Source organism: Puma concolor, chromosome E3, assembly GCF_028749965.1.
Source record: "Puma concolor isolate L17-30 chromosome E3, mPumCon1.1.hap2, whole genome shotgun sequence".
Taxonomy (NCBI): domain Eukaryota; kingdom Metazoa; phylum Chordata; class Mammalia; order Carnivora; family Felidae; genus Puma; species Puma concolor.
The window spans coordinates 5,901,953-5,928,175 of NC_141682.1; the positions used below are offsets into that span (position 1 = coordinate 5,901,953).

General features: G+C 62.1%; 2 protein-coding genes across 2 annotated transcripts; one reads left to right on the top strand and one right to left on the bottom strand.

Annotated features, from left to right (window-relative positions):
- The first annotated feature begins 896 nt into the window (after window positions 1-896).
- Window positions 897-4,739, top strand: BHLHA15 (basic helix-loop-helix family member a15). Its single transcript, XM_086692610.1, has 2 exons — window positions 897-971; window positions 1,655-4,739. The coding sequence occupies exon 2, from the start codon at window positions 1,708-1,710 to the stop codon at window positions 2,269-2,271; it is 564 nt and encodes a 187-aa protein (XP_086548736.1). The 5' UTR covers window positions 897-971; window positions 1,655-1,707; the 3' UTR covers window positions 2,272-4,739.
- TECPR1 (tectonin beta-propeller repeat containing 1) lies at window positions 4,734-26,223 on the bottom strand. The gene is made up of 24 exons (XM_086692609.1): window positions 25,772-26,223; window positions 25,090-25,272; window positions 24,711-24,833; window positions 23,617-23,742; window positions 21,591-21,765; window positions 21,383-21,483; window positions 19,906-20,007; window positions 18,238-18,383; window positions 15,657-16,147; window positions 15,146-15,291; window positions 14,690-14,845; window positions 14,011-14,160; window positions 13,737-13,894; window positions 12,731-12,852; window positions 11,643-11,745; window positions 10,591-10,687; window positions 10,438-10,517; window positions 9,480-9,536; window positions 8,853-9,033; window positions 8,414-8,549; window positions 7,458-7,550; window positions 6,660-6,766; window positions 6,403-6,522; window positions 4,734-6,240 (listed from the first exon to the last, which is right to left on the bottom strand). The coding sequence occupies exons 1-24, from the start codon at window positions 25,994-25,996 to the stop codon at window positions 6,079-6,081; spliced, it is 3,540 nt and encodes a 1,179-aa protein (XP_086548735.1). The 5' UTR covers window positions 25,997-26,223; the 3' UTR covers window positions 4,734-6,078.

Here is a 26,223-nt window from a genome sequence, read left to right on the forward strand (position 1 = left end):
ACCAACTCCCTTGAGACCCCCAGGGAGTAGATGGAGACCTACGAGCATCCCTCTGGGCACCTCCGACAAGTGCGAGATGGGCGCCCACCGACCCCTAACCCCCGAACCTGCTGGTCACAAGGGGTCGGAACCCAGGCCCAGACGCCGTCTCCCTGCACTCCAGGTGCGCCTCATCAGCCCAGAAGAACACCTGAAGCCAGAGGCTGATTTTAACACCTTTTAGTGCTTCTGTAAAAGGGGAGGAAACTGAGGCAGGCAGGCAGGCGTTTTAGTAGAGCAGGTGGGTGGAAGCCGGGTTTAAGCCCAAGCTGACCACCTCTCGCCCCCTGGAGACCTCGTAAAACCGATGACCGACCAACCAGGGTATTTCCCCGTGACCTGCAAGCAGCTGTGGGGCCGGAGCAGGTCCTCCGCGGGGCAGGGCTCCGCCCACCCCCGGCCCCGGAACCTGCGCCTTGCGGGCCTGAGCCCTGCGGAGTGGTGGGGGAGCTCACGAAGCCCCCGGGTGCTGCAGGGGCCGCTGAAACACGGGCCACTACCTGTCTGAGAAATCAGTATTATTGCATAACGGCTTTTCCGCCAGTTCTTCTGGCTTTGGCTTCTGTTCTGAGCCTTCGCCCCAAGGCCAGGTGCGGCGGCCAGGCGCCGTCCCGAAAATTCCCCTCAGCGCCGGCGTGCCCGCAGAGGCCTCAGTCTCCCCCTCCGCCGAATGGGCTCTGGGCCCGGGCTCCCAGCTGCTGCCGGGAGGCTGCAGCGGCTGGGGGAGTGGGGGCGGCGTCCGGCCCCCGCCCCCCAGCCCGCAGGTGCGCCGACGCCCCCTGCCGCCGGCAGAGACCCGCGCACCCCGGCCCCGCCCCGGCCCCGCCCCGCGGGCTCATTTACATGCGGCCGCGGCCCCGCCCGGGGCGGCTAAAGCGACGTGTCCTTGTCCCCCGTGGGCAGCCCTAGCGCGTGCAGCCGCGGATCTCCAGGTAACTAGGGGTGGGGGATCCCGGCGGGACTGAGGGGAGAGGACCCAGGGGCGGGACCGGGTGGGGGTGGGGACGGGAATCCTGGGTTGGGGGGGCGGGCATCCACGCCGTGGGACTGGGGGCTGTGGCAGGCTCTGACCACTGTCGACCTCTGACCGCAGACAGCTGCCTCATGTCCACAGCGGTTCTGGCCCCAGTGTCTTCCCTGCATGTGTGACATCCGGCGGTCAGTGTGGTGGCTGGTGTGGGTGCCTGTCCATGAGGGCAGGCGCAACAGCCACAGGCAGACGACCAGCTAGAGTCCTGCCACATCTCCTGATCCACCTGCTCTGAGAAAAGTGTTAAAGGCCACCCAAACTCTGGAGGCATTCAGGGGGCAGTGAGGCTCCGGGGGCCAGAGAAAGGTCCAGGGAATCAGTGCATGTGGAGTTGGGGGGGCGGGGGCGGGACACCAGATAAAGTCTGAGGGGTCACCATGAGGTCAAACGGGAATGGGGGAGGGGTTGGCTCAGGGCTCCATGGGTGAATGGGAAGAACCCTGGGGTCACGGTGCCCCAAGTGGTCAGCTGCCATTGGGCAGTGAGGGGGCCGCCCAGGACGGCTGCCCTGAGTGTCCACTGGGCGTCCTAAGCACCCACCAGCCTGCCGTGTGACCACAGGGTGGCCTGTGTTCTGGATTCCAGCTCCAAGGGCCTGCCTTAGAACCGCCACCCCCTGGGACAAGCAGCCTGGAGCCATGAAGACCAAGAACCGGCCCCCCAGGCGCCGGGTGCCAGCGCAGGACCCAGAGGCCGCCGCAGGGGAACGGACCCCTGACGGGCCCCAGCAGGGTTCGGGGCTGGAGCTGGCCAAGGGTCTGCGGAGCAGGACGGTGCGGGCACAGGGGGCGCGGGCCGAGGGTGGGCGCAGGCGGCCGGGGGCCTCGGGGCCTGGTGGCCGGCGGGAGAACAGCGTCCAGCGGCGGCTGGAGAGCAATGAGCGAGAGCGGCAGCGTATGCACAAGCTGAACAACGCCTTCCAGGCGCTGCGAGAGGTCATCCCGCACGTTCGAGCCGACAAGAAGCTCTCCAAGATCGAGACGCTCACTCTGGCCAAGAACTACATCAAGTCGCTGACCTCCACCATCCTGACCATGTCCAGCGGCCGCCTCCCGGGCCTGGACGGCCCGGGCCCCAAGCTCTACCAGCATTATCAGCAGCAGGCGGCGGCTGGGGGTGCACTGGGCGCCACCGAGCCCCAGCCCGAAGGCCACTTGCAGAGGTACTCCACGCAGATCCACAGCTTCCGGGAGGGCTCCTAGCGCCTGGCCTGGGGTCCGCGGCCTGGCCCGGCCCTGCTGCCTCTGTGCCGAGAGCCCCAGATTGGTGGGGACACCCCACGTGGACGTGGCCCCAGCGGCTCCATTTTCCCCGAACGCTCAGCTGCCTCCCTGGGGCATGGCCTGGTCCCCAGGGGGACAAGACCAGTTGAGTGGCCTGCTTGAGGCCCTGGCTCTGGGCAGCAGGAGGCCCGAACCTTGACCTAAGTCCCAGGACCTGCTTTTTAATTGACCAGGCTGCAGTTGACAGGCCTTTGTAACTAAATTCTCTCCAGTCCCAACTCCTTCCTGAGACAAAGGGGGGGGGGGAGGGAGGGAGATTCCAGGAAAAGGTCCATGTGGGTAAGTTTCCACAGTTCCTGCTGAGGCCCCAGGCCCAGGAACAGTCCTCCTCCAACCTGCAATGTGGCCTCTTCGTTCAGGGTAAACTGAGGCACAGAGCAAGCAAAGGCCACGGACACAGAGTGTGGCTAAGCCGAGATGATTGAAGCATGTAGTTCAGCGTGTGTCAGATAGAGACTCTCAAAACCCCACAAATCCTAATCCGATTACCTCAAATTAATTCTAAAGGGACGTTGGCAGGAAGAAGGGCTGGGATCTTTTCCTTCCTCCTCCTGGGTGGGGCTCCTGACTGTGGAGGGTCAGGCCCCAGGGGCTGCAGCCCAGCTCTCAAGGGCTTACAGACAGATCTGGGAGAACGGCCCGGCTCTCCCTCCCTTGGCGTTTGCTGCTTGTGGTTGCATTTGTCACTGCTGTGGTTGTGTCACTGGCAGAGGGCGGTTGACAAAACTGCAGGGTGTTCTCGGGTCCTGGCTGGAGTTGGGGGCCTGCAGGGCTTTCTGGGGGAGGGATCCTGGGGTGGCAGGAGCTCCCCTCCCCCGCCTAGTGCTGCTCCTTAAAGGCGGGCCTGGGCAGTTTGGCAGGTTCCCCCCCCCCCCCCCCCCGCACTCCCCACAGTCCCGGGCCAAGCTTCCTTCTGTGACACTTCTGGCCCCGACAGGCTTTGGCGTCTCTCCTCCCTCATCCCTGTGCCCATGGCCAATATGGGGAGGGGACGAGCAACCTTGGCTGCCACGGGCAGGAACCCCAGTGACAAAGGCTGTGGTGAGGGTAGAGCTGGCCTGGCATAGGAGGCCAGACCTCGCAGCCAGAGCTGTCCCAGAGGCCCTCAGGGGGCCGAGCCGCCTGGGGGCAGGGCCACCTCACCCCTCCTCCCCACCTCACCCCAGCCCTGGGGGTCCTGGCCCCAGCTGCTTAATCCCCTCCCTGGCTTGGTGTCAGCATCAAGGACAGCAGGCAGCAGCCCTCAGAACAACCGTTTGGGGCTTTGGTCCTGACTTTCCAGATCAGGCCCCATGCCAGGCCCCCTGGGAGGCCTGGTCCAATGCCAGCCCCACCACCCCAGCCATCCCGCAGCACCATCAGGTGAGGACCCCCGGTACTCCTGGCCTGCCCCTCAGAGGTGGCTGCTCTGGAAGGTCAGTGGTCAGGACACCCCACCGACTGGAGCCGAGGTTGAGGACCACTTCGAGATCGGGACGGACGGGCCCCACACTCCCTGTGGGTGGTCTGCAAACCTTGTGGTTCTTATTCCAGCAGAGCCGAGGCCAGAGCAGGGGCTCCATGCACCCCTGAACTTGCTGAATGAACCAACAGACTGAGCCGAAAGCACAGGGAGGGGTGCCCCGTGGACACTCCGTCCGGGGGACTATGCCCGATGACCAAGGGTGCTGGAGGGGCTCTGTGTGGGTCACCCCCTAGCAGATGACAGCCTTCAGGGCTCCATCTGTCCCAAACTGGCACCTGCATCCCCTCTGCTTCCCAGAGGGTGACCTGGGCCCAGATGTCTAGTCCTTCTTCCCCTGTGGCCACGTCACAAAGGACCCTTAAAGGTTCCAGTTGCATTTTGGGGTGTTAAATATGGCGGGCAGGTGGAGGAAGGTTCTGGTGATAGGCTAGTGAGGCCTGCTGCTGAGTCTGCTCCCTTGACCTTGTCTGGGACCCCCAAGCCCGGTAAGACCCTTCTGCCCGGGGAGGGCGCCCAAAGCCAGCAACCCACTGGCCCCGAGCCCTGCCAGCTGGCCTGCACCCAGGCCTCGCATCCGCCTGCAGAACAGACCTGCATGAGCTCTGGAGGCTGAGATCCCCGCAGACTGGAGCTGAGAAACCAGAACTGTGACTTCTCTGTGTGGGAAACCCTGCCTGGAACTGAGTGGCCGGTGCCCCCGCTGTGATTGTGGTGAAAATGTTCCTTAAATGACCCAAATTTGCTTTGATTTCTCCTAATGGTCCCCTTCAAAGTACTAATGAAACCAATGCTGTGTCCTAAAACAAAAAACAAAAGAAAGATTCCACCCCGGAGACTGCTAACTTTTGCCCCAGGCCGGATGGGGGAGAGGGGACTGCATTTTGATCACAACGTAGCAATAAAAAAATAGCATGTGTTTACACTCTGGTGTGAGTTTTTATTGAATAAAGAGCATCCAAGGAATCAGGATGGTTCGGTGGGGCGAGCAGGTAGACAGTGGGCATTCAGCAGGACGCGGTTGCCCTGGGGCAAGGGCAAGGTGAAAGCGGCTGCAGACAGCGGAGGGCAGGTCGGCAGATCGCTGCTTGCTGCTGTAGAAGAAATCCACCAGGCCCATCCGCAGACAACCAGATGGTGACGTGTAAACAGACAGGACCACGTCCCCCAGCCCACGCTCACACCTCCTGGTCCCACATGCAGAATTCACCGCAACGCAGAGACCATCAGCTCCCTCCAGGGCCCCCGCGGGGGAGGGGACCTCAGCCGAGACCTCCTCCAAGTCAGCCTTTGGGTGACAACGCCCTGCGTGGCCAAATGGGATCCGATGCACAGCTGGCCCCTCCTGATGGAATCCCAGGGAAGGCTGGCATCGGTTCTGTTCCCAAACCAGCAGAGGTGGGCTTGGGCTTCTAACGGCCTCCAGGCAAAGTGTCCGGTTGCAGGAGGCAAATTTGAGGCTTTGCCAGTGGGGTCATAATTGAATAAAAAGCAGCAGAAAAGCTGGTTTTCATTCAAGGAGCTTTCCTACTGGCCTGGCCGGGAAGACTCTTGCCCTGGGGTGTCGGGTTCGCGGCTGCGGCCTGCACACCCCATGTCCCTGCGGCCCCTACACAGTGTGATCAGACACAAAGGGGGCTGCCCCCAAAGCCAGCGGGGGAAAGGCTGGCTGAGGGCAGATGCCCACAGTTCTCTGCACGTGGACAGCTTCCCCCGTGCACGCCAAGGCGCCTGTGCCCACCCGGGAAAAAGATGCCCCTCCCCAGCCTTCACTCGCAAGCTGTCAACTCTTGCTGAACTTTTGAACTTAAACCGTGAGTCCGGCTTTGAGAAAAGATGACAGAATGGGGCAAAGTAGCCGCAAGACCCATAAGCCATTTTCTTGGGGTGAGGGGCAGTGCCCCTGTGCGGTCTGGGGACACCCAGGGCCTCACGGGTTCAGCTTCCCTGGAAGGCTCCAGGCTCTAGGTTCCCTTTCTGGAAAGACAGGAGGCAGAGGGGGAGAGGGACAGGCCGGAGAGGCAGGGATGAAGGGGCCCCCACCCCACTCCATGGCCCTCCTTGCAGACAGGGACACCGAGGGAGCGTCCATAAGGCTTCACATTCCTGGGCTGGTTCAGCCAGCGCCTCCGAGGTGGCTGTGACCTCGGGCCAGCTTCCCTCAAGGATCCACATCCAAGAACGGCTCAGACGGGAAGGCTCACTTATCATCCTTGATCCTTCACACCTGCACGAAGCCTCCTTCCAGGTGAGAGGAGACAACCTCAGCAGCGGACCAGGCCGGGGGCCTCCTGCGGGACGCCGGCCACCCCCGAGGGTGCGCCGGGGAGGCCCCGCTCCCCACTGCATTCGGCAGCTCTCTCCTGGGACCTGCCCCTGAGGGCTCTGGTGGCATTGGCCCGGACGGAGATGTGATCCCAGCCCCCCTGGAAGGAGAGAGCCTCGTCACCCGCGCTGCCGGGGGCCCAGGGGAGAGCCCAGGAGATCAAGGACCCCGGAGGGGCTGTGTCCGGGGCCTCCCACCAGCCCCGGCGCCAGGTTCCAGCGCACACGGTGTGACCACGCAGCCCCAGGCCAACCTTGCTCACCCCAATGCCGTAGTCCCAGCCTTGCCCCTTGGGCTCTCGAGGCTGTACCCCTGTGCGATGACATACGGTCCCCCGGCTCAGGCTATGGCTCCCCTGGACCTTGTTGGCGATAACCCAGACCTGGAACGCAGACCCGTTGAAGCCCGGCCCCCAGCTCCAGTGGGACTGTGGGGATGGCAACAGGGAGAGCAGAGCAAGGACCCGGAGCACCCCAAACCTGCCCTGGGCCTCGCCACCCCCACCCCAGGCACCCAGACCTGGTCCAGGGGCCCCACGGACACTTGGCGCACGTTGTTGGACACATGCTCCCAGCTGGAACCCTGCGGGTAGCTGGGCGTCACCCCCTGGCGATACCACAGGTTTCCTGGGGAGAGAAAGGCCCAGAACGTTGGAATGGGGCCGGAGACGGAGGGGGCCGGACCACACTTCCGGGGGCTCCTGCGTCCCCAGAGAGAAAGCAGCTCAGGCCGGAGCCGGCTCTGCCCTCTCCACGCTGCCCTCCACCTGAGCCGCATGATCGTCCCGCTGTGCCGGGCTGGCACCATCGCGCTCTCTCTACGCATGAGAAACTGAGGACAAGGAATTCTTTAAACAAATACAGAGAACAGGGCCTGGGCACAAAGCCCTGGTTCCAGTCCTGACTCTGCCCTCTCTTCACCTTGCTTTGCGACAACAGCCATGGAGCAGAAAAAGGAACTGGTGAGATTCCTGTCCGAGGTGGCACAGGTAGGTGACCTCCGCCGGCCCCGAGCTGCCCGCGGGACTCCCGCGTGGCAGGCCCGAGTGGTACCCTCTAGGAGACGCTCCCAGCAGCCACGCGGCATTGCCTGGCCTCAGCCCCACGCCCTCTGCTAAGGCCCAGGCAGCCCTGACCAGCCTGCGTGGCTCGCGAGACGGACTCATTGGGAGGCTGATCTCAGGCTGATGGCCCCTCGTGGTGGCTTAGCGAGGTCTTATGTCAGGGACCCGGGGCTGGTGAGGGTCTCATCCCACTGCAGTAGCTCAGGGAACCCCTAATCTCCCCTGGTGGTCACTGAGGATCAGAAACAACTTGCCGTTTTCATCCAAGGCATACACTGACGTCTGCCCCACGGACACCTGCTTCAGTCTCTGCTTGGGGGGGGACGGGATGTGGTACCAGCAGTCACCTGCAGCGAGCGCGAGGTCGGACTCAGGATGTAGTTGGGAGACTCCGATCCTGCCCACGAGCTCATAGACCGTGTGACCCCACCCCCTGTGGCTCACAGGGTCAAGGCAGGTGTGGCTGGCCTCCGTCCCCAGGCCAGCCAGGTCACACACGTGTGACGGGTCTGGCGTGAGCTGAGGGCCAATAGAGCGAGCGCCCCAGCATCCCACTCCACCCAGGGCCCTCGGAGCCTGTGGCGGCTTCCAGACCATGGGGTCCAAGGGGCCCATCTCAGAGTAGGGACACCAAGGAGCCCAGCCTGGCATGTGGTGGCCAGCCTGTCCCGGGGCCACCACGCACAACCACCACACAGGCCCCCTGTCCTCGTGTGGATGGCAGCAACGTGCAGGTTGCCACCCCTCTGTAGGACCGCCTCGGGGCCAGCTTCCTCCATGCCAGACACTGTCTAGACAGCCAGCCAAGAGCAAGCCAGCCTGGCCTGCGCTCCCAGAGGGTCCCCTGAGTAGTTCCCTGTGCAGGGGGATGCAGGGCTGTCCTGAAGGGCAGGATGCGTGAAGAGCCCACAACCAGCAATGGCCGGGGAAGGGGGCTGAGGCTGGTGAAGGGCAGCTGTGAGGGACTGTCCCACCCCCTGGGCGAGAGTCCCCATCTGTCCTGGGAGGAGGGGGCATGGCCTCTGGTGACAGTCCTGGCTTGGCCTCCGCACCTGGTCCCCAGGCAGCACTCAGTTGAACTGAACGTTAGGGGACCCATCTTTCTTCCCCCGGAATCGCAAGCACATGCGGCCTCACCCCGACCAAACCCTGGCCGCCTCTCGTCCTCACGCACAACCGGTGGGGATCATTCTAGGGGGACAGCACTCACCGGCCGGCTGGGCAGGGGACACGGAGCCCCGGTAGAAGGCGGAGCCATCCCTGGCCACGGCCCACACCTGGTGGCAGGCCCCGATGGAGACAGAAGTGAAAGGCTGGTCAGTGCCCACATGCAGCCAGGAGGAGCCCTGGAGATGGGAGCCAGAGGGGACACTGAGGGCTGCCAGGGCCTAACCTCTGCCCCTCCCCCTGCCCAAGGTCCCAGGTGAACTGGCAGCTCCTCAGGCCAACCTCAGCCTCAGCTCCCACTGCCCAGGGAACCTAGTGACCCCTAGGGCCACATCCTGGGGCCGCCGGTCCCCGGGACTGTCCTGGGCAGGCCCCTGGAGGCCTGAGCCCAGCCGGACTCTGGTCCAGAGTTCTATTTTGCGAAGAATCCGCCAGAACCCCCAGAAGGGCCCAAGGGCTGGCAGGTGAGGCAGGGTGCTCACCGCGGGGTTGAGCTCAGACACACCCAGACGACACAGCACATCCCCCTTGTCACTGATGGCCCAGAGGGCGATGCTGTGCCCACTTCTGTTGGTGCTTGGGCTCTCCGGGATGATGGACACATCCGCAAGGGCAAGAGGGCCCACCTCCAGCCAAGGCCCACTGGTCACCAGCTTGCACTTTCTGCAGTGGGAGACGTCAGAGCCCCGGGTCTGATGCTGCAGGAAGCTCCCCTTCTGCCCACCCGGCCTCTGGGGCCCCTGAGGGGAGGGCCGCGACCACCCCCAGGGCCCACATGGGCACCCCTTTCCGCTGGGCAGGAATGAGGGGCCTGGAGAGGCCCCGCCCCACCCTGCCCTGCCCCCAGCCAGGCCTCCCATCCCCGACCTGCCTGTCCTGCTGGGAGCAGAATCTGCCAGTGACATTTCTCTTGTTTGTTCTTGAAAACAAACTCTTCAGAAACCAGAGAGCAGTTGGGAGCCCAAGGGCATTTCCTGGGCTGACATTTACTTTGATTCTGTTTCCCTCCCACCCTCTCTCTCCCTGGCGGCGGCTTTTCTTCCAAGGGGACTACTGAGGGGGGGGCCTGTAGGCGGGGACGAGGCCACGCCTCCCAGTTACCACTTTACCTAGCCCAGCACCTTCTCCTCACAAAATCCTTCATGGTTTTGTACCCGTGGTACGAGCTGCAAGAGGAAGAAGCCCAAATCAAGACCACGTCGTGCAAGTTTCCAGAAAGTGACAATACCGCACACACACACACGTTCTTTTTCCGCCCGTTAAAGGGCGGAGCCTGTGAGCCACGGCGTGAGCTCAACAGGCAGCAGGTATCACAGGACACGAGGCTGATCCGTCAGACGCCTCCAGCTCGGCTGGGGTCTCTGGGGTTCAGGTCTCCCTGGGGTCAAGGTCCACGGGCCAGGATGTGGCACCTGCCGGACCAGGGGGCTCTGAGTCCTCACCACTGGGCCCACCAGAGCCCTTCTGGGGAACAGACGAGCTGAGGCCAAGAGGAGGGTCAGTCCAGGAGGCTCAGATGTGGCTGGAGGGGATGCCTGCGGGTTCGCCTGCCCCTGATGCCTGCCTGGTCGGCCCCGAGCCTGGTCCCGCTCAGAAGCCCTGGCTTGGGCTCCCACTGCTCCACCTTCCACTTGGATGTGACTTGTGCACCGCAAAGGGCCTGCCGCCCACCAGTGCCATGTACCCACCGGCCACCAGGCACCCCCCTCCCCACGCCCCCGCTTTGCAGACTTGTCATCCACATCTCCCTTTGCCTCTCAGGACCGCACTGGCCTCACTCCACCCTTTGTTCAAGCCGCCCCTTCACCCGATACCTTCCTCCTGCCACCCCCACCCATCACCGGGTCCCTGGCTGGCCCTCCCGGAACGGACGAGCTGGGGGCTTAGGGAGCCAGGACGGCCCTCTCTGAGTCTATCTGCAGAACCAAGTGACCGGCCCCAAACCCTGCTGGCAGCTGAGGGGGGCATCCAGGGGTCTGCTCCTCGGCCACGCCCTGGGGCTTGTGGGGGGGCCGGAGTGACCCAGGACAGCAGGGCAGGGATGCCGCGTGGCAGAGAGACGCTTACGCAGGGAAGTCACTGGCATACTGCCAGCCCTCCTGGTCGGTGCCCCCAGGAACGCTGAAGTCCACAGCCCAGTCAGAAACCTGAGGGGAGAGGCGGGTCAGCACAGGCGGCCCCTGGCCCCGGCCCCGGCCCCGGCCCCGGCCCGGAGCTCACCCAGCTCCACTGCAGGGACGGGGGCTTCGTGCTGGCCTTGGTGCGTTCCTGCAGCCCCGAGGCGTCGCTCCACATGTACCGGTCAGTGGGCAGACCCCTGTGTGGACAACAGGCGTGGTGGGGTCACATGAAGAGGAGAGAACGGCCAGCACCAGCTGGTGGCAGACAAGATGGGAGCTCCTGGGACATCTGCGTCGGAAGGGGTGAGGGGCAAAAACAGGGCTGCCCCAGGGCAGGATCTGCCCGAGGGCTGCGGTGCACTGTGGTCTGGGAGCCCACGTCTTCCCCCAAGAGATGTCACAGCCCCAGTACCTGTGAGCGAGAGGTGATCAAGTTGGCATGAGGTCACTAGGGTGGGCCCTAAACCAATATGACAGTGTCCTTACTGAGTTCAAACTTCCCGAATTGGGAAGGCGATGTGAACACAGCAGGGACATTACCACAAACCAAGGGATGCCCATGGCTCCAGGCTGGGAGGCTGGGAGCAGATCTTCCCTTGAGGCCCCCGGGATTAAGTGGCCCTGCCCGCACCTTGATTCCAGACCGCCCCCGCCAGCCTCCAGAACTGGGGGAGAGTCAACGTCCACTGTTTAAACTGCCCAGCGTGTCGTGCTTGGTGACGGCAGCTGAGCCGACCCAGACAGAGTGACAAGGGCACACGGTGGTGTCAGGCAGCTGGCCGTGAGGCTCAGGGGGCGGGAGCCATGGCCCTCAGTGCGCATGGTGCCGCCCCGTCCCGCTTCCTAAGGACCGAGGAGGAAGGGGGGACGCTACCCACAGCCCATGCGGAGGTTTCCAGGACGTATTTGGGCCACAGGTATCAACTGCCTTAGAAAAAGCTCACGCCCCGGTTTGCTGGGGTGGACAGAGAAACTCCCAAGTATTTACACACAAGGAAATCCCTCGAGCCGTTTGTACAACACCGTGAGGTCACGCACGATCTACCTGTCCGAGGCTGGGCGGAGGGTAGATGAGCTGGGTCGCCCTTGGGTATTGATCGGTGGGGCCATCACCGTCTTTACGTTCCCGCCGAGACTGTGGCTGAGGCTTACCTGCTGGAGTAGCCGGTGACGGGGTTCCAGCGCTGGTTCTCGTAGATGTAGACGCATTTCACGTCTGACTGTGTGTAGATGTTGCTGGTGCTGCTGGCCAGGCCTGGGGGGAGAGGAGGCTGACGGATGGGGACTCAGGCTTCCGTCAGAAGCACTGAAAGGGGCAGAGGAAGGACGGGGAGGGCCAGCAGAGAGGGGCTCACCGGGCTGCGGAGCGGATGTCCCAGGGGCTGGCCTGGGTTTCTCTCCCCATGATTTTTCTGGGCTGTACACCCTCCAGGAGAACAACGTGAGGCGCACTCAACCTCCCGCCCATGCCACCTTCTAGCTCTGGTCTTGGTCCCCCCCTTCTCTCCCTGTCTTCCCACTTAACCAGGCACCAGGCAGGTGGGGGGCCCCACCAGCTCCTTCTTTACTAAGACTCACATAATGTCTGCGAACCCCAATTTCCTCATTTGTAAAAATGGGGACAAACGTTAATTTCTGCCTCACAAATCAGGGTGCTGTTAAGCCTGGGAATGTGAAACTCCTGTGGTCTCAGTGGACCACAGCTGCTTCTACGGGACTGGCCACCCCTCACTGCAGGGCATGCGGGCTGTGGCATGGAATTTTCCACCTGAGGGTTTGCTTCCCGCCTCGTCTCCCAGAACCAGACACAAGGCCCTTGCTTCCCAGAACTGGGGTGGGGGCGGGCAATAGGAGTTCAGCAAGCTCTCATGCCCTAAGGCACGACCCACCCATTCAGGGGCTAGAATTCTGAGACCCAGGCCCCAGGGCTGCCCCCAGTGTACCCTGAGGCCTCGTCTGTGAAATGAGGGGTGAAGGTAGCTGCCTTTCTAGAACCTTCAAGGACCCCGGCTCAACTGTGGGTGCAGGACCGAGGCAAGGTCTGGTCTTCAGCTCTCACACCTCATGGGTTGGCCACGGGACCATCCTTTGTGGAAGCTGGTGGCCGTGGTGAAGGTCACCCGTCAGCCAGCTGCCAGCGGAGAGTCAACACCGGGACAGTGGCTCCGGTGTGGGGTGGGGAAGCCAGATAGGCGGGGAGGGGACGGGCCGGGAAGGCCCGGGGAGCTGGCCACCCTCACCTTGGAAGCAGCTGCCGCCGCCCGTGTAGACCCAGGCCGTGTGGTCGTAGCCGATGCCCCACACCACACCCTGGCCGTTGGCTTCCACCACCCGTAGGTGACCTCCCATCTGACGCCAGAACCTGGGAGCGAGGGGAGAGGGCAGGGAGAAGCGTGTCCCGGTGGCCTTGGCAGCCTCCTCCCCCTGCAGCCGTTTGCTCGGTTGCCTGCCTCGAATATCCCGTTTTTATTCATCTTCAATCCCCAAGTGGTGGACTTCCTGAGGGACGATGGCACCTGCCTGGTTTCTATTCGGTAGTGATCAGAGGTAACTCAGCCCCAGAGTCAGCAGGGCGGGGACCAAGCCAGCAGCCCTCACGTGACAGGCCCCCTGGGGGCCTGGGACGGACATCTCATGGCAGAAAGCAGGGTCATCTCATCAGGATGAGCCACGACACAGGCCAGCACACTGAGGTGACAGTGCAGCCTCCCGGGTGGGCAAAGTACAGGCTGCTACCTGGGTCACCTTCCTGTGGGTCCATGTCCTGCTACTGTCACTGGAGGCAGTGTGACTTGTTCCTCCGGGTGCAACACACAGGGCCTCTAAGAACGGAGGACCAAAGGTGGACAGACTCGTCCACTCTCCCCTCTCGAGCAGGGCCTCCTGGCCTCACCTACATTGGGCTCGGGGCCACCTAGAGAGGGCCCTAGGTCAGTGCGGGGAGCTAGGTACCCCCTGCTTCCCCACCTCAAATTCCGGGTGCCCCAGAACGGTGCCACCACCGCCCCCCCCCCCCCCCCCCCCCCGTGGACGACCTGGTTCCGTCTCCTGGTTTTGAATGCCACCTACAGAGCCACCTCGCTCCCGGCCCCCAACACCTGCCTGAGCCCTGCCAAGTTTCCAGTCCCCCTCAGGGTCCTCGAACAGGCCCAGGAAGACTCGAGACCTGGGAGCCAGACTGCGGTTCCCGCCCCGGTGGGCGGTGGGCGGTGGGAGGCGAGGCCAGGGCGCGGCTGACTGACTCACATCTGGTCGCAGGGCAGCACGTGCTCGGGGGCCTCCAGGTTCAGGCTGGGCTCGCTCACGAAGATGTCCCCCTTGCAGGTGATGGACCAGATGGCCTGTGGGGAGGGGCGGCCGTGGACCCTCCGGCTCTCACAGCAGGACAGGTTAAGCAGGGCAAGCTGGTGTGGGGAGACGGTGGGTCACTGTCGGGAGGGGGGCGGCCGGCAGGCCGAGGCCAGGCTTCCCCGAGACCGCTGCCCACTGAGCCCGGACCATCGTCCGTGTAACCACTCACCCAGTCGTTCATGTCCTGCTCGGTGGCGGCGGCCAGACGCACAGGCCACCTCTGCCGGGTCCTCTCGGGGGTGTAAAGGGCGAAGGAGTGCTTGGTCTCATTGAGCACGGGGACCAGCACGGTCACCTCATTGAGGAACACATGGATGTACTGTTCACAGAGGGTGGAGGGCAGGGCTGTCACCAGGGCACAGTGGCCCCGTGGGGCTGGGGGCACAGCGGACCTTCGGGCGGAGCCCCTGCCGCGGCGGACGGACCGGGGTGGTCTGGGTCACGGGTCACCCCTGATTCCACAGAGCCGGTCCCAGAGGCCCCCGGGGCCTGTGGGGTTTTAGCGGTGGGCTCTGGGACCAAGCAAGTTCTGCACGGAGGCCTAGTTCACGAGCAACCACATTAGTTACATTCTCCGTGTTCACAGGACCACCCTCGGCCCTGGCTGACTGGGTTCAAACCCCAGTCCTCGGAGGGCTGAGCGGCTCCACCTCTGAGGCTGATTTCTCCTCTGAAATGCCAGGGGCTGCTGGCGGCTCAGTGAGGCTGCAGCAGGGGGGGGCCTCCACGCCTGCCCCCCACTGCCGGGGCTGCTGTCACCACGGGCTGGACACGCCCCCCCCCCCGAGCACCTGGGGGGCCTGGGTCCCGGTCCCCGGTGTGCCCTTCTCACGGGACCCCCCACGCACCTTCTTCTCCTCGTGGACCACATAGTAGATGAAAAGGATGCTGTCCCGAGCCCCGTCGAGCCCCGTGAACTGCTCCAGGGCCACGCGGACGTCCACCCACTTGTGAGGCTTCCAGTCACACCACCACTGCAGGGCCCCCGTCTTCACCCACACCGACTGCGACACGGGCCCCCAGCGCACGGGACAGAGTCACAAGCGGGCCCCGCGTGCACCCAGCTCCCCAACCTCCCGCAGTGACGGAGATGGTGCTCTCGTACACCCGACAGGTGCCGAGCCCACAAGCCAGGGTCGTCTATGCACAACCTCCTCGTTCTCAAACAGCCTGTGGCGGGGGGGGGGGGGGGGGCAGTGGCAGCGGGCACTGTTACCCCACGCTCTAGACGGGGAAGCTGAGGCTCGGGAAGGTGCTGTGCCTGACCCAGTGTCACAAAGCTTGTCGACTGCCCACCTGCTCACCTGCTCCACCGCCTGCTCGTAGTGCCGGAAGTTCTCCAGCTCCCGCTTGGTCCTTTCCGTGAGCTGCTGGAAGATCTGCTTCCGCCAGGCGGCGGTCTGGGCCGGCGTGATGGACAGGGACAGCGTCTGCATCGAGGGGGACAGGCCTGCAGGCCAGCGGAGCCTCAGAGCCAGGGCTTCTGTTTTTGTTTTTAACCAGCCTTTTCTGGCTGGAGAGCTATGAGCTCTGTAAAATGCCCCACAAGGGCATGTGGGGGGGCTCGGTCGCTTGGGCGTCCCACCCTTGATTTCGGCTCAGGTCATGATCCCAGGGTTGTGGGACCAAGCCCCGCCTGTAAAAGGCCACCACTGCCAGGGCAGGGAGAGGGGAAGGGGCGCCCCGCCCTGCTGGTCTCCGAAAGCTGCTGACAGGCTGGCTGGACCAGAGGGGGCGTCCAGGCAGGACATCGGGTCGGCTCCCACAGCACGGAGCACCCTCTGGGGCGCTCGGCCCCCGGACACCTGTGCTCACCCGACTGGACGGTGAACCACTTGAGCACGGTGTGGGCCTCCACGGCGCAGTCTCCTCCTGACACCCAGGCCCAGAGGGGGTGGTCATCAGCCCCGTAGGGCTCCTCCAAGCCCAGCGGGAGGAGCCCCAGCGAGGAGAGGCCAGTGGTCTCTGGAAAGCCAGCAGCCGAGCGGCTGGGTGCTCTCCTGGGCTCCTTCAGGTCAATATTGGTCCAGGGCAGTTCGGCCAGGGTGGAGGCCGGGCCAGGGCAAGGCTCAAGCCCCGGGGTCTGAATGGCAGGGCCAGCGACCTCCTCCTCGTTGGGCTCTGTGGTCCTGCCGGTGCCTGAGCCTGGGGCCAAGCTGTCCCTGGGCTTCCCGGGACTGTCTCCAGACTCTGCAGGGCCAGGCCGGTCTGGACCTGGTCTCTCGGCTTCTGAGGAGGCGTCCGTGTCGCTCGGTGCACAGGACTCACCACTGCCCCTCACCTCGTCGCCGAAGAAGCAGCCGGCACTGGGAACAAAAAGGGCAGACCCGTGACCCCTTCGAGGGAGGAACACGCGCTGCCGTGGGCAGGCCTGGCTCGTTCGCCGTGACCCCGGGCGAGCCACAGCCACGCCACCACGCGCCACACACGAACAGCTACCTCCCACGGAACTGGAGCAGCCAGGTCACATCCCAGGTCGATCAAATCATTGGCAGTCCTATTATTTTCTCACTGTGGCAAAGGACCTGTGACGGAATACTGACCGTCTCAAATGATGCGGCATGCAATCCACGTGCAATGTCGTGCGACCACTACTACCTAGTGCCAGAACTCTGTCGTCACCCCCACACGGAAGGCCCGTACCCATTAAGGAGCCACACTCCATACTCCTCTTTCCCTGCCCAAACCTCCAGGTTTAGGTAGAAACGGTATCCTACAACACGCGATCTTTTGCGACTGGCCTCTCTCGCTTAGCACGATGATGTCACCGCTCACCCGTGTCGCGGCACAAATCAGTACCACATCCCTTTTACTGCTGAAAAATATCCTGCTGTAGGGATAGGCCACATCTTATTCCTTTATTCGTGGATGGACTTTGGAGTTGTTTTCACCTTTCTGCTGTCGCGAAGAACGCTTCTATAAACATTCACATCCAAATTTTTGTTTGAACCGTTTCCAGTTCTTCTGGGTGTATGTCGAGGAGGGCGAGTGCTGGGCCACACGGGAATTCTAGCTTTAACTTCTTGAGCAACTGCCAGACTATTTTCCAAAGCAGCCACACCATTGTCTCCACATCTTGTCAACACCTGTTACCCCTTTCTTTTTTGACTGTAGCCCTCCTGGTGGGTGGGAAGGGGCATCTCACTTTGGGTTCTGATTTGCATTTCCCTGGTGACAAATGACGCCGGGCATCTTTTTCTGTGTGCTTTGGAGAAACACCTATTCGAGTCCCTTGCCCTTTTTAAACTGAGTTGTCTTGTTGTTAGTTCTAAGAGTTCTTTATATATTCTAGATGCTAGGTTCTTGTCAAATGTATGATTTGCAAATATTTCCTCCCACTCTGTGGATGGTCTCTTCCCTTTCCTGGTAGTATCCTTTGATGCACAAAGGGTTTTCATTTTGATGAAATTCTGGTTGATCTATTTTTTTTTTTTTTCCTTTGGGTTCTGTGGTTTCTGGTCACGTTAAAGAAGCCATTGCCAGACCCTAGGTTGGGCGTCTGTAGTTTTGAAAGCTTCTCAGCTGATTCCAATATTTAAGAGCTACCAGCTGAGAGCCTAAACCCTCAGGTAAATGAGGAAGGCGCAGCCCGGCCGGTCCCCCGGCCCTCTCAGCAGAGTGAGGACGGCCATGCTGGGGGAGCAAAGGGGTGTGGACCAGGGTCTGGGCAGGGCCCACGCTGCAGACAGGAATGTGGCCAGCTGTGGAGCACTGTAGCAAGGGTTCCCGTGCCATAGGACCAGGCAGGTAAGCACTGCGGGCAATCGTGTTACGGAGCCAAGGCGTCCCCAGCTGAGCTGCTAAGTCATCTGCCGGCACTGAACGCCAGAGGCCAGAGCTGGGACTCATCCCCTCTCTACCCCCGTGGCCCTCAAAACTGTAGCAGCGGCAAGCCTGGGACCTTGTGTCTACCGCAAAATCTACTGAAACAGAAGCCCGGGGGCTGGGGCCTGGCCATCTGGGTGGGAACAAGGCCTCCAGGCATTTCTGGTGCCCGCCCAAGTTTGAGAGCCCTGCTGTAGACTGGAGAGAGCCCCAGTCTTCTTCCCTGTGGTCCTCTGACGGAGGGGTCTTTGCCTGCACCCCACGAAGAAGTCGTTTCTGTCCGAGACCTTGAGACTTTGGAACCAGTGGATCAGCCCTGTTCAGGGCCGACCCCTGGCTCCAACATGGACAACCTCACCCACCTGCCACCTCCCGCAAGCCTGCTCCCATGCGCCACCCTCGGGCTGAGCAGGGGCACTGGGAGCAGGAAGGGAGAGACCTCACAGGCCATGGCTCTTGTGGGCCGAACCTGGTTCTTCCCTGCCTGGGACAAGGCCCAGCACCCCACTGAGAGGCCACCGACGGCCCTTCCCGACCCAACCTCTCCACGCCCTGCTGCCCTTGGGATCACCTGAGGAGACTTGATGAGCTACCAGAGTGTGACCGGTCACACTCTCGGCTGGCGACGATGGCCTTCCATGTTTTCCCACTGAGCTCGCTCTGGGTGACACCCTGACGGAAGTATATGGCCCGGTCCTCACAGCCAATGCCCCACACCTGGCAGAGAGAGGGACTGCTGGGTGGGAGGCCAGCACAGACCCTTTCTGGGGTGTGAGGGGAGGGCAAGGAGTAGGGGACAGCACCCCAAGGCTGGAGGACATGTCTGCAAATGCAGGCAGGAGCCCCCGGCCTTATGCGCGGTCGGGTGCGCATGTGCACATGAGTGTTAGGGCCCGGAGGACGATGGAGTGGATGTGGGGTGTGTGCACAAGTCAGACACAGGGAGCAGAGGCCAGAGAGGACCGGGGAGGGCACGGCACCAAGCTCAGGAGAAGCAGGGACCCTGTCCTGGCTCCCCAACCTCAGGCAGACCCTGGGCTTTCGGGCAACAGAGTCCAGGTGAGGTGCTGATGCCACTGGGTGCTGTGCCGGCACACAGCGTCCACCCAGGCCCCCGGCTTCTGAGTAGCCCCTGGTGGGAGGACAGCTGTTCCCCAAGTGCGCCCAGAGAAGGGTCTGGGTCTTTTTAAAGATGCAAAATAGGAGCGCCTGGGTGACTCAGTGGGTCAAGTGTCTGACTCCTGACTTCCGCTCACGTCACGATCTCATGGTTTCGTGAATTCGAACCCTGCGTCAGGCTCCGTGTGGACAGTGTGGAACCTGCGTGGAATTCTCTCTCTCTGCCCCTCCCCCGCTCGGGCTGTCTCTCTCAAAATAAATAAACTGAAAAAAAATTAAAGATGCAAAACAACCTCCTTGACTCTGACCTCCTTTTCAATGAGAAAGGAAGCTGGGCAGGCATCCTCCTGCTCTCCACCGGCAGGCCCGAAGGAGGGCGTGCCGAGCGGCTGGGGGGCCCGGGGAGCAGCCCGTTTTGGGCCCTGGCCTGCAGGGGTGCCTACGGGAGTGTCTACGGGGCTGCATCCGCCCAGGGTGGTCCCAGTGGCCTTGCTGGGAGGGCTGCGGTGTCTCCAGGCTGGCCTCCGTCCTCAGCCCCCACGTGCACTAGCTGGAGCCCGTCTGGCCCCTGGCCGCTGTGTGCCCAGCTGACTGGGGTGGGGGGGGGGAGGACAGCGAGGGGGCCCAGGGGAGGCCAGCACCCCTGCCCTGGGAAGAGCTTCTAGGGCGGTGCGTTGGGACACAGGGAGTCTGAAAAGCAGCCAAGCCTCCTTCTCTACCAGGAAACACACTCTGCGGGGACGTTTAGGAGATGCCGCACCCATCAACTCGGGAAGATCACTTTCACTCTTCACTTACTGAGTGGATTTTGCCCAAATACTTCTCGGCAAAACCCCTCAAGTCTCCAGGATGTGCTCCCCACGACTGCTCTGCGGAGGGACCAGGGATGAACAGGGGCTCTGGGACCCTGGGCAGAGCTAGCCCCCCCGGGTGCCCCTGCAGGCGGGAAGCCTCAGGAGGTGCTGGCACCCCTCCCCCCACCCGTGCAGGCATCACGAGCAGGCCTGGCTGGAAGGGGCGGCAGGAAGCATCAGGAGCCCCTGCTCCGAGACAGACCCCTGCTGTGTACGAACTGCTGACCCTGGCCGTTGGGACCCACAGCTCAGCGTCACACGCACACCTGGTCATTCAGCCCCACGTTCACCATCGTCATTTCTCCGACCATCTCGATCCAGCTGGTGCCACAGGGGTTGTGCGAGTTGATGCCTCTGCGGAACCACACCTGGGAAGGTCAGAACCAAACACACCCCCTTGGAGGGCCGCTGAACGAGATTAATTTTTAAAGGTTCTGGAAGGACCAATGAGTAATTTGGTCCTCTGGTCTCTGGCTCATGGCCACAAATGAGCACAGCACATCACTGAGAGAGATGTCATCTGTGTCCCTCTTCCCCATACCTCCCGCTGCACCTCCTTCTGAGCGTGGCACTGTCCCACAGGGCTGAGGGTCACCTGCCCCCAGCCACACCTGTCCTAGCGGCTTCCTGTCTATTCTCTGGCAGAGGGCATTGCCCCTCCGGGAGACAAGGCTGCCTGAATCTTTCAAGAACCTTCTCTCTACCAGCTCAGCACCTCTTGGCACCAGGCAGAAGCAGCAGGTGCCCGCTGTTTCACTGTGCACAGAGCTGGGGGGTGGGACTTCTCCTGGGCGGCATCTGGTGGGGGGTGGCACGCACCACATCTCGAATGCAGACACTGACCCGTGAGCCTGACTAGAGACATCTCACCCCCATGGACCGCGGTGTAATCCTCATGCCCGACCCTTGGAAAATACCATTTTGTCTGGTCAAGTTTGCCCCTATGTAATGAACCACACAATTCCTGAGGTGGGATGGGGGGAGGTGACCGGTTAAATGAGAAACCCTAAAATCGCTTTTATAAAAAATTCTAGGATGTCTAAAACGTCTCCTTGACCCAAAGAAAGTGCACAAATATTTGTCTGAAGACTGAGCAAATTGCGGATATAAATAAAATTTCCTGCTCATTGAATTCATTGTTCTCAGAGTGGCTTAGTAAGTTGCGGTCTCTGGGAAGTGGATGCTTTGGGTGATCTGTACTTTCTCAGGCTGGGGGATGGCCTGAGGCTCAGGGACCTTCTGCATGGACACAGACTCAGATATGTGGGGGTTCTGCCCCCTTGGACAATGCTACCGATGCCTGGGAGGTGGGGTCGGAAACACCACAGAAGCAACCTGAAATCTCATTTCACTGGACTTGTCTCTGATGACATAAAAACGAGCACTGGATGGGATCAAAAGGATTCAAATGGCAGAGGGTTCCAGAAAGTTGGCACTGGACTATGTTGAAACGTTACAGCGTACTGAATGATAAATACAGCTGTTCTGCAGCCGGTATGGGGGCATGGGTGTATCGTGGAGCTCACCACGGCCTTCAACCCCAGAAAACGCACGCTGCTTGGCTGGATTTGTTCTAAAGGGTTTAGACCACACTAGCAAGAGTAACCACACAGCCCTCAACATTAGGTGAGCCCTCGATTCGATTCCCATATGGGCCAGTGATGCCTTTAAAAATAAAGGAAGAAAGAAAATAAAGAAATTAAACAGAGCCCTCGGCCCCAGCCCCCAGCAACCCTGTCTTACTTTCCGGTCCTTGGTGATGGCCCAGACCACGCTGACTCCCACGGAGACGTGCATGATCCCATTTTCAGATGTGGGAGGCTCCACTATGGACCAGGAACTTCCTACCCGGCCCCAGAAGAAAGAGCAGGCGGCCCTCATCAGCAAGAGCGGTGGGGAGAAGAGTGGGCATCCCCCTGCCTCTCCCTGTATGGGGCGTAGGGCTGCCCACCTTTGGGATTGTTCCTGTTGATTCCTTCCCGGACCAAGGCCTGCCCCTCCCAGAGCGTGACCCACAGGAGGTCGTGGGGCCCACAGCTGATCTGTACCGCCTCCCCTGGGGTGTCCATGAGGGACCACGATGAGCCTTCAGGGTTGGGGTGGCTGACATCCTCTCTGTACCACACCTGGGTGGCGGAGAAACCCACGGCAGGGTCAGGCGGGGCCCCGCCAGGGCTCCGGGTCAGGCTAACAGCCCAAGCCTGACTATGCTTGCACGAGTATGTGCGCAGGCCAGGCGTGGAGTCTCTGGGAGCCAGGGGGCCCTGACTGTCCAGACTCGCTCTCCCTGGCCCCACTGCCATCGGAATTCTCATGCCAGATTAGATGGCCCCCGACCGCTGCTAAAAAAAATGCCACCCGGGGTTTCGGCCATCCTGGCTTTGGAACATCTGCTTTCAAGAACCCCTTCCCCATTCACCTAGGGTCCCAGGGAGACCTCTGGCCCCATCCAGCCCCAGGGGTCTTGTGCCCCCTAGTGGCGATGCACTCTCAGTACACTGAATCTGGGGGGGGGGGGGCGGTCCCTGGTGGTGAACCGGGAAAACTCCTAAATCCCTTTCATAGGAATGTGTAAAATATCCACTTCTTTTTTCCTTTAACCTGGAGACAACGGGTGTAACAAAATATTTAAGACTGAGCCACCTGTTCATATTGTCCAAACTGTTTGGCTCTCTTCATCTGGAAGGGGCTTCACGGTGCCAAGTGGTCCAGGAGGGTGGGGACCCCTCCCAGGCTGTCTCCACACTGGGGACCACGGCCTCCCAGCCCTTACGCCTCTCCCTCACAGCCCACCCCTGGGCAGCCTCCATTCTGCTACCTGCTGGTTTGGGGGCCCCTCAGTCTCTCTAGCTTCTCCTGGAGCCCAGGGTCCTAGTCAGACCTTTATGGCCCTCAGGAGTGCAGCAGGGCTGTGGCTGACAGCCAGCACGGAGCGACCACAAGCGCTGCTCTCACGCCCCTGTTCTCTCTTCTCTCTGCATCCAGGTGCTCATGGACCCTCAACGGGGGCTCTGTCCCAGCCAGCTCCCCACCACCTTTCAGCATGGCTCAGAAAACAAACAACTGTGGGTTGAGCTATGCCCAGGCCAAACAAGAGTCCAGAGGTAAGTAAGCCTGATAAAAACCTACTGTGATTATTCCAAGGCCAACCAGAAAATCGTGGTGAACTTGTGGTAAAGGGTACAGACTGGACAAAGTCTGTTCTAAAACCACAGCTAAAGTGCTGAGTCACCTGCATGAAGGACCACCTATGTCACTACTGCCAGCGGGAGCTGGCCTTACTCCTTGGTTCATAAACTTCCTGAGAGAAGAATCTCCTCTTCTCTCTAAATATCCAGCCACCCAGCCTCTGACCTCCCCACCTACCCGTCTACCTACTCACCCATCTATCCACCCACCCACGCACCCACCTACCCATCATCCATCCACCTACCCACTCAGCCATCCATACAGCCATCTACTCTCCACACACCCATTTATCCACCTGTCCATTCACCTCTCCACATAACCACCTGACCCCCATTCACGATACTATTGGAGACTGCTGTGCGGGAAGCACCCGAAGGGAGTTGGCAGGGAACTCAGAATCTGAGGAGACAACACTGAGGACATCTGAGCTCAGGGTGGGCACTGATCAATGCTCTGGGGGCACAGAGAAGGGATGGGCCAGGGCCAGGCACGGGGTGGGAGGTCAGAAGCTTTGAGGAGGAGGAGGAGGACCCAAGTGGGTCCACAGAACCACAGGATTCACAGGAGGGGTTACTGTGGGGACCCTACTAACATGGCTCCTCGCCTGCTCAGGGAGGTCCCAACTGTAGGGACAGGCGGCGAGGAGCGGAGAAGGGCTCAGGGGCAGCCCCCGCCCCTAGCTTCCACCTTTGGCCCGGAAGGCCAGTTTGTCTCCTGCCTGCTCCTTCCGGTGGCTGGCCTCCCCCAGCCACCTCCCATCCTAGGACACAGGGGGACACGGGCCTTACCTTTCCCTGCAGAGACACGGCCCATACGGACAGGCGGCCCACAGGCTCGTCTGTGATTTCCCACCCCCCCACAGAGAGGTCATTGAAGGGGTCGGGCAGTTGCTCGGGGTCATCCTTCGAAGGGATCTGAAACGAGCAGGCATGTGGCAGAGGCGGTCACGACCCGTGGGCACCCGGGCCAGGAGATGGCAGTGTTCCCCTCCTGGTGGACACCCGAGTGCTGGGCCCCCCTCCAACACTCCCCGCTACCTTCCCCCAGCACGCTGCCCTCTGTTCTCCAGCTCAGCCCGCCCACAACTGCCTGACTCCACAGAGAAGCCAGCAAGCCAGCATCAGGACAGCGAGCTCCCGGCCCTGGGTCCCCTCTGCCCAGGCCTCCCTCTGTCGGCCACTAGGCCTGGGGCTGCTACCCCCGAGGGCCCACTGCTGCTCCAGTGTGGAAGGCAGACGTACAGGCAAGGTCTCGGCTCTGTGCTTTGCAGTGACCTGACTGCCGTGACCCTGTACCCCCACCTAGAGGGGGGCCGATCGCAGAACCTGGCCCTGGGTGTGAGCCGTTACCCTGTTCTCTGGGCGGCTGCTCCCAAGGCAAGGGGATGGCAGGCTGGACTAGCGGCCCCACCTCAAAGCAGGATCCCTCCAGAAAGGTCTGGCGAGGGCCCAAGGCCCTCCTCTCATTCAAGGCCACATAGGACCCCAATCCAGGCCTCACATCCCTGAACTGGGAGATTTCTGGGGTCACGGGAACAACCCAAGAGCCAGAGTGGCTCCTGTGGGGGGTGGGGGAGGAAGAAGGGCACAGACTGTGCCTCCGTCTGGGGCAGGAGAGCCTGGGGACCAGGGTCAGGTCAAGTTCTGTGCTGTCCCAGGCCACAGTCTAGTCCGGCTTCCTCTGTGGCCAACTCCCAGCCAAGAGCGCACTCAGCACCACAGTGTTCTTGGGACAGGAGGTGAGTCAAAGGCCAGGTCCCGGGGTGGCATGGTACGCCCTGCCCAGAGAGGGGTGGGCGGGGATGAGGGTCCCTCGGGACCCTCCCAACCGTGGGACTGCTGTCCAACCCTGCCCCCCGCCCCGGCCACACTCAGGCATCGACCTTGGCCCAGGCGTCCCGGGACTCGTATCTCCTGTACCGGATCCACCTGCGCCGCCGCACACAAGAATTCCACTTCTTGTCTCTCGTGTAGGTGGCGGGGAAGTCGATGGCGTACGTCCACCCCTGAAATACCAAGCAGGGGGTGGCTCTGTCAGGCTCCTGGGGAAGGAAGGAAACAGCTGGGGATGGGGTTGGGGGGAGCGGGGTAGAAGAGAGGGAGGGGGACAGTGGTAGGGCCCCGAGTGCCCAGCCCCTCGTATCCCGAGCAGGAACATGCAGGGCACCAGCTGAGGGTGGACGCTGGGGCACCGGGGACAGCACCGGGGGGCACGGGGTCCTTCCCCACAGGGGAGCCGCGGCAGGAATGGAATTCACCTACCCCTTTCTCGGTGGGTTCCCCTCCAAAATTCTCGTCCACGTACCAGTCCGACTCCCACACCCAGTGCGGCGAGGGCAGCGCCACCCCGTCCAGCGGCCGGTGCTGGAGCCCACTCACGTCACTCCACTGCCAGCGGTCGCTGGGCAGGAGCTTCTCACAGAAGCCGCCCACGGGGTTCCAGCGCTGAGGGCCGGGAAGCAGACACAAGGCCTTAGGCCTGCTGCCGGCCTGGGGTGGCGGGGACCTCTCCGTGACGAGCAGGACCCTGCCGGTAGGGCCCCCCTGCAGAGATCTCCAGGATGGGAAGTGAGCAGGGGGTCTGCCTCGAGCTCAGGGATCAGAGCCTCCCACGGCTCATCACCAAGCGCCAGCACGTCAGCAGCTCCCCAAAGGGCAAACAACCTGCCGTGGGACACAGGGCCCCGAGGGGCAGCCGGTAGGGGTCATGGCCCTGTCCCAGGCTCCAGGAAACTACCCGGAGCCCACCTTGTGCAGACCTGGCCAGCCTGCCTTGATAAGGACAGAACAGGGGGTCTGGCCCCGAAGGCCCTGGATGCTGGACAACTCAGATGTTAAGCAGAATGAAGGAAACGAATGTGGGGCTTGGCCACGAGCGTGGGGCAGGGCGATCTCCTTCCCGGCAGACCAACCAACTGAGCCGCCCAAACCCACGCGACTCCACCTGGTTCTCATAGGCCTCCTCCCGGCGGCGGATGGGGACGTCGCTGGCGCACACGTACACGTAGACCTGGTTGTCACAGGCGATGCCCCAGCAGCACTGCGTGGCCGCGCTGACGCGCTTGAACTCCAGCTGGCTGTCCTTGCAGGGCTCCCAGTACTGCCCAGCCGTGGAGAGTGTGTGCACCTTCCCGAAGAGATCCACCGCCCACAGCGCCGAGTTGGGCATGGCAGCGGGTAACCGAGGGAGAACGGGTGGCAGGAGGCCAAGGTCAGTGTGGGCAGCCAGTCCTGGCTTCCAGTCTAGGGCCCTTCTTCTTTTTTTTTTTTTTTTTTAATGTTTATTTATTTAGAGAGAGAAAGAGGGAGAGAGAGAATCTTGAGCAGGCTCCGTGCTGTCAGCACAGAGCCCAACACAGGGCTCGAACTCACGAACTGTGAGAGCATGACCTGAGC

What these genes read in the sequence shown, in the direction of transcription:
- BHLHA15 (XM_086692610.1), top strand. Translation starts at nt 1,708, where the DNA reads ATGAAGACCAAGAACCGGCCCCCCAGGCGCCGGGTGCCAGCGCAGGAC.
- TECPR1 (XM_086692609.1), bottom strand. Translation starts at nt 25,996, where the DNA reads ATGCCCAACTCGGCGCTGTGGGCGGTGGATCTCTTCGGGAAGGTGCAC. An exon ending in GGGAACCCACCGAGAAAGGG is followed by an intron (nt 24,834 to 25,089) that starts GTAGGTGAATTC and finishes TTGGTATTTCAG; the next exon opens with GGGTGGACGTACGCCATCGA. An exon ending in ACGTGGGGCTGAATGACCAG is followed by an intron (nt 18,384 to 19,905) that starts GTGTGCGTGTGA and finishes TCTCTCTGCCAG; the next exon opens with GTGTGGGGCATTGGCTGTGA.